At 34.4% G+C, this 12943-nt stretch overlaps 1 protein-coding gene across 1 annotated transcript in view; it reads left to right on the top strand.

The window, feature by feature from the left end:
- Positions 1–12943, top strand: part of Hsp110 (heat shock protein 70Cb) — a 68743-nt gene that overhangs the window by 28606 nt on the left and 27194 nt on the right. Inside the window, exons 5-7 of the mRNA XM_071596328.1 lie at positions 1926–2170; positions 3152–3228; positions 4811–5066. Of these exons, the coding sequence (XP_071452429.1) occupies positions 1926–2170; positions 3152–3228; positions 4811–5066 (578 nt within the window). The remainder of the gene's footprint in view (positions 1–1925; positions 2171–3151; positions 3229–4810; positions 5067–12943) is intronic.

Here is a 12943-nt window from a genome sequence, read left to right as displayed (position 1 = left end):
GTGAGTTGGAATATTTTCAATTATCATCATGTCTTGGTCTACATGAATTTTTCATTATTGGGTAAATTCAAGTATGCAACCCTAAAATAGACTAATATTTTTTCACCTGTGGGTTTTATTTAATAAATTGATGGTTATCTAAAAGTATTATAATATTTAGTTGAATAAAGCAGGAAATACTTTTTTCAGATTACTGTTACAAACATTTTTTCTGTCCAATATCATGGGAGTAGTAGTTTGCATGCATTTATCAGAGTTCATTCATGGTATTAATGGTCATATTAAGATATCATCATTAATTATCAATGAATGGAAGTTAAAATTGTATAATGAAGGGCATAATTTTAAGTTATGTTAGCTGGGAACAAACTTCTGCTTTTGATTAGATAGCCGCATTAATGCTGAGCCATTGAATTATTGTTTGGGTATTGTAGTCGTTATTTTGTCTGTCATTATTTTTTTGCGCCTTGCTGTTTGCCATAATACCTGTTATTTAATTTTGATAATTGAATTTACATCTGTAAAATATGTATTCTCAAGATCAATTTTTCGTTGGAACATTAATTATATACATACAGGTATGTAGGGTCTTTGGTTCTTTTAGGATTTGTTTCTTTATAGTAGTCCACATTTCACATTCGTACAAAATGAGGCTTTGTATGTGACACCTAGCTAATCTCATTTTTACTCCACCCATTCTTTTAGTTGTCCTTAGTTTCCTTATCAAATCAATGGATGTAGTTGAGCATTATTTTGGGGAATCTTTGTGTTTTAAAAGGGTAGTGAAGATTTTAGTACCAATGTCTGATGATCCTGTAGTAGGTCAAACTGGGTCATGCTACTATCTGATTGAAATTCTGTATGGTATTTTACTAAGTGTACCTTCTTAGTTGCCTTAATAGTTTCCTTGTCCCTCCAATCACTGCCATTCTCTGAGCAATTCTACCTCTGCGATCTCTGAAACTTGAACAAATTCACTCACTCAAATTTCTTTCTCATCTGACTCAATTTTTACTGGATCAACCCTCTTTGAAAATTTCCATTGCCTCCAGTCTATATTTATTTTGTTCCACTGCTTCTCACTATTCCTCTTAATCTTCTTGATCATTTTTTGTAACTCCTTGTTTTTGCAGCCTAGTTTTCCATTTGTCTCATTTCTCCCACTATTATCCTGTAGAACCCTTGTAATGCTTCCTTTTGTATATTTTTCCATATAAGCTGAATAATTTTGGTGACAGAACCCTTGCCTCACACTCCTTCCCTCACATTCCTTTTTTTTTTGAAATCCAAACCCAAGTTTTTCTCTACATTTTCTCAATCAATTTCCTTATGACCATCATCATTACAGTATATGCTATAAAACTAGTGGTGTGAAACTCCTTGAAATATTGAATAGTTCAGAGTACTTTTGTGTTGCATGTTCATCTTGGACCTTCAGTCGCTCATGGGCATTTCGTCACATCCACCTTATTGGTGTCACTCAGGTCTGTTATGTAGGGGTCAACCGCAACCTTTATTACCTATAAACCTCTAGCATTCTTTTCTTATGCCTCTTCATCCTCGTATCTATTCTCCCATAGTCTTCATTGAAAGAGTACAGGTTTTGATCTCTACAGCTCTTTTATATATATTTTTTATGTACCTTAAAACCTTCATCTCCTCATCATCTCTTGTTAATTTAACTTTAGTATGAAGACTCAATGTACCATTATGAAATTATTATGCACAAGGAGTATGAACTGATGATGTGTTAATATTGTATTATACCCAAAAAAGAATTGGGCTGAAATGGTTACAATTCAGAGAACTGTGGGAAATACTGTGTTGCTATAAGGAGTCGAGTTGTAATTATTTAGATTCTAAAGTTAAAAGTTAGTCAAAAAATTAAAATCTAGCTCCTCATTTGGGACTTTTTTTCTTTGCAGATGCTTGCAAGTGCGGCTGATTCTGACCTGGGTGGCAGGGATATAGATGCAATCTTAGCTGAAGAGTTCTCAAATTATTTTCTAAAGCATTATAGAATAGATCCTCGCACAAATCCACGAGCTTATCTCCGCCTGACCACCGAAGTTGAAAAGTTAAAGAAGCAGATGTCAGCTAACTCAACAAAACTTCCTATGAATATTGAGTGCTTTATGGATGATAAAGATGTACATGGGGACATGAAAAGGTAATTCTCTGCATTTAAACGCCCATCATTTTCATGTGGTCATGTCCTTGATAATGGATATGAAAAGGCTGACATGTTCAGTATGACTTGGGCTCACAAATGGGGGCATATATTTCCAGAAGTATTTTTCAACATTTATGTATCTTAATGTTTTTCTTTAATTTAAATAAAGTTAGATATTTTCCTATTCTAGAAAAGATGACACACATTTGACTGTAGAAGTATGTATGAATGTAAGATGAGTGGAGTCGACAGTTTATTTTTAGAATGATTTTCTCTTTTTAAGAATGATGTGTTTGTATATTTGGCTTTTTTCTTTGTTAATAACATTATATTGGAGTTATTGTCTGTAGTTAGCTGGTGTGACAATGCAGGTTACCTGCCACCATTGGGTGTTAGTGCTACTGGAACAAACTATCGTTTGATGTCTTTGCCCACACTGTCGGTATTTCCCCATTTGTAACAAAAAACTTTGTGTTCCTTATGGAACAATGACTTGTCTCTCTTCCCTTGGGGATAGGGGGTTTGGCAAAATTCACTCTTGAATTCACCCAATGGCCATGCTCAAAATATCTAGTGCTATAGTTGAAGTAGAGAATAATGCTAGACTAGCTGCCTCTGCCAACAACAAGCCAAAAGATTTTCGTATGAAAGGGGTTAGCATAAGACAAAACTAATCAAATTTGGATGAAAATGTTAAAATTTCAAATTTTATTTGTGAAAATATGAAGCGATGTCATACACTGAGATGAGATGTGTTGGAGTGAAAATATTCTTACTGGATGTGTCTGCATTTCATTAATTTTCAATACACAGAATCTAGAGTCATTGGTGAAATTAATTAGCTGATTACTTAAAAATAAATACATACAGAAATTCCTCTCTTTGACTATTTCTGTTTTGCATAACCAGTTTTAGATCTAACATTTTTTATGTCATGATATGAAAATTTGAAAACTCATGTGTTTCATTTTAATTTAGGAGTGATATGGAATCTCTGTGTGGTCATCTGTTTGAAAGGGTTGAGAAGACGCTGAGGAAATGCCTTGAGGACTCGAGTAAGTAGTCGATATATTATCATTGCTTGAAAGTACATTGGAATAAGAGCTGATGTTAAAAATTTCAACTTGAGTGGATTCTGAGTTTTGCATATTTCTGCAGCTCGTACTTGTGACTATTTTTTGTTTACAAAATAATCTCTTCTGCAAACATAGGAACTTAAATATTTTGACATTTGTTAAAGACATTTGTGATTAATGAAAATGTGCAGCAGCAGAAATTATAATTTGTCCAGCATCATGCTTATTTCTTCATTCTATTTTGAAACCTGACTAACGTAATTTTTGTTTTTAAGACATGATTTTCAATAACTGTGTAAAGCTGTAGGGTTTGATATTTGCCTAATTATTGAGTATTGGTTTTACTACTGGCTGACCCTTTGGAATGAGGTTTTATCCTAAAAAAGTATACTTTTTTATTGTAAATAGTTTTATTAATAAATTTGCTAAAATTTATAGCATTTGGCATCATTGCTTTTGTTTTCGTGTGAACAAATGTATTCCACAGTTTGTCCATTCAGCTGACTAAATATCCCCTGAAAATAAGAATGTTTTTATTAACAGCATCTTAAATGTGCACTGACAGATTATGTTAATTGAGCTTCTTGGATATATTATTTTCTTGCATTTAATTAAATTTTAAACTTGTTATTCCTCATAATGTGGATGTAGGCGAAGTATTTGCTTCAATACACATCACCCCTGTATTTGGTTTCATTCTTGTTTCTGCTGGCATACACATCATTTCATTGGAGTGGTCCCTATAGTTTCTGTTGCAGTCACTACCATTGAAAAGTGATGTCGTAAAAGGCAAATGCCTCCTCCTCTGGGGAAGTGCCTCTCCTTCATGAAATCCTCCTAAAGCGAAGAAGTTTTCTGAATTTACACCGTTGGTTTTTCTTCCAGTATTCATTTGATACATTGTTGTGTGAGTTCATAACACTCAATTTCTTAAAAAAAGTTATTTCATACCATTTGACTGTTTTTCATGTATATGCTGTGAAATTTATGTCCACATCAGCGTTGTTGTGGAAAGTGGAAAAATACAGGTCAAAAACCTGTATTCTCTTAGTATGTGACAATGCTTAGTGGTTTGATATAGTTTTTTCGCTTGTTCTATTTTGTTTAATGTTCTATTTTTATCAACAAGTCCTCATGAATTGTGGTTAACATGTTGCCCTCTCTTTTGACTTGCCACCTCAGATCTAAGATAGTTTGGATGATATTCTTGAGCAGCCATCTGCTTTTTCTAGATTTTAGGTTCACTTTTGAATTGTTCTAATGGTACCATGAACCTCTTCCATTTTTACATAAATAATCAAACAAATCAGGATGGTTGACAAACTTTGCCATTTTACCACAGCTGTAAAGTAATATTCAATATCTTTCGTGATTTTTTCTGTGCATTGTTGGGGAAGTAGATTTTTGTGCTAAGTAGGATCATATTAGGAAAACGGGGAAGAAACAATTTTTCCTGCTTCAGAGACTCCCCTCAGGTGCCAAATACTGTGCTCCCCTGACCAGCATACACACTTATATACTTCCAGCATGAAAACTTTAGCATAAATTGGTTTATTTACAGAGCTGCATCATGATGAGATTTATGCTGTGGAAATTGTCGGTGGATCTAGCCGTATCCCTGCAATCAAGCATTTATTAGAGGTTGTGTTTGGTAAGACGTCTAGTACGACTCTCAATCAAGATGAGGCTGTTGCCCGTGGCTGTGCCCTCCAGTGTGCCATGCTTTCCCCTGCCGTCCGAGTAAGAGAGTTTAATGTCACTGATGTGCAAGCCTATCCTATAAAACTTCTCTGGGATGCCTCACTTGGTGAAGATGGGTATGTATTCATTTCTCTTTTTAATTGGAATGTCATTTTTGGCATTTTTTTTAGTTTTCTCTGATCATAATTTTTTCACAAAGTGCATACATTTTAATTTATGTTCTTTAAAATAAATGGCATAAATAAAGTGGAATTTTAGGAGCATTTTTTAACCTGAAAATGTGAACAACATAATGGTATGAATGAAGTTAACCATAATATTTTTATCTCTTATGACCCTTAAGCATTGTGAATTTTACTAGGAAGTCAAGGTATACATTGGATGATATTTTGCCTTGTTTATAATTAAAGAAAGTACTGAGGTGGTAATTTTGCTTTCACTTTGTTTTAATGAAGTTTAAGGTGAAGTATGGTTTTTATAAAAAATCACCTGCTAGATTTGTAGGTGGTAAAACCAATACATATTTTTAGGTATTTTTTTTAATGTCTGTACGTGTGTGCGTTAATATGCTTGGGGTTTTTTGGACTCCTTAAATCAATAAATACTCCCCTGCGACACATGGAATTTTATATGCAACTGTTTTACTAAACTTAAGATGGTTTGCCAATTTTATCCAAGGGAAAAGTGGAATTGCTGCTTAATAAGGGTCATCTTTTCCACCATGTTATTCATTTTATTAGTTTTAACTTGTGAATTTTATTAATGAATTTTGGCAATAGAATTGCATGCACCATATCTTCATACCACTTAGTCAGAATATTTTCTTCAAAGAACAAATTTTGTAGGAAATGTTGAAATATCTTTTTCCATCAACAATTTTGGTTCAATGTTTATGAAGCCTTAATTTCATTTTATTTATGAATATGTGATATTTTAAGGGGACCATATGTAGTATAAAAAGTTTGTATCCAGAAGAGCAGAGAAATCTTGCAAATTTGTGAATTATCGCCTTCAAATTAGTGAGTATCATGGAAATGATCCTATCAATCTCCAAAAATTCCAATAGAAGACTTTTCCTGGATAGTTGATACAGTATGATGATCATTTCATTTTGTTAGATTACTTTTTAATTGTTTTCAATGACATTTTATGTTGAAGGATTATTCTTAGATATCAATTAGTTGTCCATCCAATTTTGATGTAGAAAATGTTAAGTACAATCAGTTAATATAAATAAATTCAATGGTATAAATCCTTAAAACCACCCGATTTATCTGTTTACATGGACTACCTGATTGATAATAATTATTAAACTGAATAGCCTTAAAAGTACAAAAAACAATTGTTTTGTTTTGACCTTTTGTTTCTCATGTCAATTTCAATGAGTAGTGAGAATTTGGTGACACTAATTTCAATCTTGGCTGATTTTAGTCTTTCATTAATATACTGGTAAAAGGTAAGCCAACTGGTGTCTTAAAAGTGGAATACTTAAAGAGAATTACTAAAATTAATTCACCGATAAACCTAATAAAATCCAATTTAATGTCAACTTAAAGTATTGCATTTTCTCTAGTAACACAAAAATATCTCCTCTTGCATTTTTCCTTCCATTTTTCCATCAGTCCTGCAATGCATACTAGGCCAGTCAGAACAATAGTAGGACTGAGTCAATTAAAAAAATTGAATTGCCAGAATTGATATATTCACTCATAAGCCTTCAAAGTAACACCCTTGTGCATTCATATACCATTGCTAGTGGGTTTTCCATGCCTTGTATGTCTTCTGGAAGGTGCCACCTGGAGTGGTTATAAGCTCCCTCTCGCCTGTTGTAATGCTTTTACCGAGCTGTAGTGATGTCCTTCCAGCATGGAGTAGAGGTGGGGGAAGAGGAACAAGTCTGATGGGCCATTATCTAAAAAATTTAGATCCTCACTCACATGTTTTAGAAGCTCTTGGCAGATCCATGTGCGAGTTTCCTTTTGTTTGGCTCAGAGCCCATGTGGCGTCAAGTTTGCTCACACCTTTCTCATGCCCATGTCTTCCGTCACAAGTCGATGCACATTGATATTAGGGAGGTTAAGTTCATCAGAAACCATGCAAACACTTAAATTTGCCATCCCTGTCCAGTAAAACTTTCACTTTTGCAAGTTTTTTGTCAGTTTTCTAAGTCGAAAGGCACGCTGAATGTTTGGCATCTTTAATATCTTTTCTAACCTCCCGAAACAACTTCTACCTATCAAAAGCACCCGATCTGCCCATGGTATTGTCACCATAAGCTGCCTTGACCATGTCATAAGTCTCTTTCCTGGTTTAGTGCTGTTCCAATAGCTGGTTCATGATGGAGCATAATGAGGTCATGTTGTAAAGGTTTCGTGTACAACAATCTGCCCTCAAGAAATGCTGGGAGCCAAATGCCTCTGGTGTCCAGCTTTTCCTGAGACTCCCCTCTCTCGAACCCTGCCAGAGAAACCATCGCCCATCCGTCTGCCTATCCGGGAAAAATGTCATGCTACTTCTGGGGTAGACCTTGTACAACTGTAACATAAGTTGAAATTTTGTGTGATTATTGTGAAGATGGCAAATGCCTGGTGAAAGAAATAGTTAATTGGGTGTTACTTGACTCATTTCTGCTCAGGTCAATTCTTGATACTGATATTATTGTTATGCCAAAGGATAGGCTGATGATTACCAAGTCATTGACATAGTTTTGCTTCAAAGGTCCAACATACAAGGGCGATTCAATAAGTACCCGTGTTTGACAACAAAGGGCATTACTGAGGGAAGTTCATGTTATCCTCGTGTGCTGCCATCTATCAAACGACGGTGAAGCAAATTTCAGAATGATTTAAAGGTTAGTTTGGATTTAGCAGCCATTCGAGTAAGATGTGTTTTGTGATTTTCGCTAAGATGGAAAAATAGCAGTATGGTTCGGTAATTTGCTTTTTGTTTTTGGATGGGAAGAAATGCGAGGAGATAAAAGCAAAGTTGGATGCTGTTTATGGGGACACTTCGCCATTTTTGCCCACAGTTAGATATTGGTATAACGGAGTTAAACGTGAGGGAACATGTTTTTGATGAGGAGCGATCAGGACTCCCGGCAGAGGTGGTTACCGAGGAAATCATTCAAAAAGTCCACGCCATGATTCTCGCTGATCGACGAACGAAAGTGGGTGAAGTAGCAGAGGCCGTGGGTGTATTGACTGGAATGGCTATTAATATTTTACATGATAAAGTGGCGATGAGAAAATTGTCGGCCCGATGGGTGCCGTGATTGCTGACGGTGGACAACAAGCTGATCCGGCTGTCAACTTCATGAACCGCATGAACTACATTATGAATGCTGCTGCACCCCTCGTATTCACCCGATCTGGCTCCCTGCGACTTTTTCTTAATCCCCAACATGAAGAAGCGGCTCGCGGGGAAAAAATTTAGCTCAAACAAGGAAGTTATCGGCGAGACAGAGGCGTATCTTGGATAGTTCGATAAATCCTTTTTTTTGGAGGGATTAAAAAAAGGCCGGAATGTTGGAGAAGTGTATCTTTCTAGAAGGGGACTGAGGAAATTTGGAAAAAAACACTGTAAATCAGGGCACTCCAAGGGAATTTTACTCTTCAAATTTTCTTTAATCCATTTTAAGTTGAACTGCTAACTAAGTTGAAAACCATGTACTGATTTCTGCCTCCTCTTTTTCCAGTCAGTTAATTGCAATAAGGCTAATGAACTTAGTTGTTGGTAGCCTCCTATAAAAACTACATCTTATTGCAATAAATGGATGTTCTAACTACAATTGGCTCCCTTCATTGGTGTTAATGGAAAGGTTAATCACCTACTGAAATATTTGTTTTGACTCAAACAACTCGGTTGCCTATCCAATCAGGCCTGAGGCAATAAGTGAGTAAGTGAGGTTGTATTTAGTGGAAATGGTAGCCAAATATATAGAGAGGCAGTCACATTATGTCTTGATAGAGAGAGTGAGGCTATAGCATTTTACTGTACTTAAACCCTTCAATGCCACGTACAGAAGCTGGGGCATCACAATGAGTCTGCCAATTCGAAGTTGCCTCCGGCAAATAATAATTTATCTTTAAGTGTCCCTCGTCCATTCTTAGGTTTTTTTGTATGCGGTCCTTACTTTCACATGATAAATCAGCATTTTGTCTAAACTTATTGAAAATCTGATATTGGGGTACTGTACCAATTGTCACAACTCACTTTTGGATGTCTTGCTTTTCTCAGTTTTCTTGTGTCAAATATGTGTAGATTACTAGGTATGTGATTTTTTTAGCCATGATTAACTGTCCTAGATACTTATATCAAGGTTATTCGTAGAATTTTGTCTTATGAAATCACTGCAGTTGAAGGCCAATAAAGCATATAGCATTCAAGTTTTTTTCTTCAAATCAGGATTCATGCCCCATTGATCAGGCAATTAGCAGTGAGAACCCACCAGAGTATATTTTTCCTGCATGTCTATCATTTCATTTCACTCCCTTTCCTCCCCCACCTTTGCTGAGGCCTAACCGTACATTCCTTTGCTTATTTAAAGGTCTTCTCATGCATTGAAATCCTAAGCTGAGGGTCTACCTTGAATGGGCTATGATCCATGGGTTCCAATTGCTTATGTGATTTTAATGTGGCAATGTCATTCAATTTCTTTGAAACCACAAACTATGGCACACTTGAATGAGTAAAACTAGTTCCATGGATTTTAAACCTCTTTTTATCGTGCTGGAATTCCTTATCTCCATGATATGTTAAACTGTGAATTGGTTCCATAAGTCAAGCGTAACATAATTTATTTACAAACAAGCAGTCCGCTCCTGGGAAAGAAGTTTTTTAATTCACTTCTAGTCATTCTGCATATACTACATGTATAGTTAAATGTATGGGGTTATTTGGATTGTTATTTTCTGTTCCTCATCAGATTAGTTGCAGTTTTTGCGTTGGTCAAACTGATGGAAAAGTTATTGCTGTGTATATTGTTGGAATTGAAATAATTAAGCATTGAAATCCAATGTCACATATTTAGTAAACAGCGGTTGTTAACACTCTTGATCTAACACCTTTTAATGAAATATGCAAATTTAATAGAAAAATATAGTGGTAATTATCAAATGAAAATGCTAGAAATTTATTTTAAATGTAATGAAAGTTTATGTGAACTTCAATGATTCAGACCATAACCCTGAGAAATGATAGAACTTTTACAAGGCTTTGAATTAAATCCATTGGGTGATCTTATATTTATAATTCTGACAAAAATAATTGGCTTATATTTAGGCAAGCATGGCATGTTTTTAATTACAATCATCAGCATACTGATAAAAACAGATTACCCGAGGAATGTAATGAGACTTGTGGTGCTTTATAGTTATTCTGGCACTGATTCACGAAATGTCTATTATTTTTTTAATGAAAAATTTTCATTTATTTTGATGCTATTCCTTTCTGCCTTTCTGTTTCAAACTGAATTATAATCCATTACTCAGAGCTCTTCTTTTGAATTGAAACTAACACCAAAAATGTAAGAACTAATCCTGGCCAATTGTGGACGTGTTTCACAAAGTAATTTAGTTGTTCGGTAAATTGCCACCCCTTTCGTACAATCCCATTGCATAATGAAAATAAAAAGCTTCGGTGCATGTATGACCATGTTAGGTATTATGGCATCTGGAGTATACTAAATTGATGATTTCTTCCATAAATCATCTTCCACTAGTTAATCCTGGCTGACACTTGCACAGAAAAGTGAAGACTGTTTCTTATCCATGGGTTTGGTGATGATTGATTTCTTTAATTGAAAAATTTTGAGCTAGAGCAAAACATTCCTAAACTTTTCACAGAAAGTAATTACACTCAGGACTTCAGTTCCTCCATTTTTAGGGTAAAAATTAAGGAAAAAGTGTACCTTACCAAAAAATGCTGTGTACATAAAGTTAGATGTTAATAAACCATGCTTGAAAAAGAGAAAAACACATTTGCAAAGCTAATGGGCAATACGTTTGGATGAAAAAGTAAATGACCAATGTGTATGATTGCAACAGTGTATATAAACCATTATAATGTACTTGTGGAAGTAGTTTTTAAAATCATTATCTTCATGAATACCTACAATTTACATAATAACTTGCTTCATGGGTAAACAATTTAGTTCAATAAGAAGGTTAAAAGGCTTCTTAGGTTTCTTCTAGTAATAGTAATGGCTTACTTTTGTGACCTCCCTCCTTGGTGATGAATATATAATTTTTATGTTTTCATGAGTGTTATGAATTCAATGGAGATACTGAAGTATAATTACTCCCCATTTTGCATTTAGTTTATATAGTGATCACACTGGGTTGATAATAGTATTATTTGATAAAAATAATACTAGTTACATTAATTCTAAATCTACTGCAACTTGTCGATGCATGCATTATAAAATAGGTTCCATTAATTGTAATTAAACTTAGACCAGAATAGAATTCATGCAAATGCATAACTATTTGTATGCATAATGTCAGGAATAATTAAATGTCAATTATTGGTAAAGAGGTAAAAGTTCATTAAAATTTAAAAGTGGGCAATATTACCTCCATAGTGCCACAATTAAGTGTATTAAATTTTCACTTTCAATATGATTGTAATGTGCTAATTATGATTCTAAAACATTTGTCATAGATCCAAGAATTTTGTCACTTCTTTGTACCCAATAGGCCCAGTATCTTCTTTACCAATGAGCAATGGCCCTCTTCTTTGCCAATGAGCAATAAAAATTATAATGTTGACTACAGGCTACGCAAAACCTCATTATGATGTTTTGTAAATTTATGATGAGTAGATGGATTCAACTGTGGCCCTAAGCTAGAGATCTTTGAAGACTGTACTGTGTAAAACTTAGGATAAGAAATGAAAGGGATGTTGGTTAAGTGAATATAGAATAATCCAAGTGGACTTGTCAAATCATGTATTGTTTTGAGGAAGGAGAAAGAAACTGAACTGAGGGATGCCATGTGCTCAATTTATAAGTTGTTAGTTGCAGACTTTTCACTTTGGGAACATTTTTATTCTATTTTTCTGAAGGCAAGATGGGATTGATGTTTTGAAATATTACAGTTTGTTTGTCCATTATGTAACTTCACTGTTTTCCTTAAGAACAGAAAAAATGAAACTTTTTATGGGGCTTTGAGTGTTGAGGCTTTATTGTTTGTTTAAGTAATTGTTTGGTAGTGATGAAAAAACAGGGAAAATAATGTTAACTTAATAAATCAAGTTTGTCGTGAGATGTTAATAGGTAGTGCAATCAAATAATTGCCTTAATCATTGGCCATCTTTTCAACATAATTTAGAAACTTGCTTTTGCTGGAAATGCTTTTTCGTAGGAAGTTTTTGTTTCTGTTAATCCAAATGATGAAGCACTAGATTAATTCTCTTGGCATGATTTTTTAGTAAGTGACATCTTGCAAAGTGTGAACCTCATTTGAATCTAATAAGCAATTTAATTTTCTGTCATTATAGGGTCACATTAGCTTTGCAATTAATATTTGTGCAAGCTATAGTTATTTAAATATGTATTTCTGTTAAGACATATGCTCATTTATCGGGTAACAATCTGATTTCCAATGGAAAGCATGGAATATTTTTGCCATATTGCATGCAATATAGTCACATCCTTTATGATTTTTTTAGCTTCAAGATTGCATTCTTTTAGGTTTCTACCTTATTATCTTAAATTTAAATTTAGTTTTTATTTTAATTTAATTTTTGCGAATATTCTAATGATTATTCTATTTGTTATGTTAAAATGCAACTGCAATTTCCTTCTCATTATGCTTAAGTATATTCTTAGTAAACAATAAGGGCTGATTGCTCTCTTTCTAGATCCAATTGGCAGCTCTGTTTGTCTCATATCTGCTTTGCTATTCCAAGAAGATTGTTTGAAAAAGCAGTATTTTTCGGTGCCCAAAGGTACATCCGGGCAAGATTCTAGTGGCATTGGGAATGGGTGAAAACA

The sequence above is a fragment of the Hetaerina americana genome, unplaced genomic scaffold, assembly GCF_022747635.1.
Source record: "Hetaerina americana unplaced genomic scaffold, ioHetAmer1.1.p SCAF_8, whole genome shotgun sequence".
NCBI classification, from domain to species: Eukaryota; Metazoa; Arthropoda; class Insecta; order Odonata; family Calopterygidae; genus Hetaerina; species Hetaerina americana.
The sequence above is the reverse complement of the archived record's forward strand: the minus strand, read 5'-3'. Positions and strand labels throughout refer to the sequence as shown.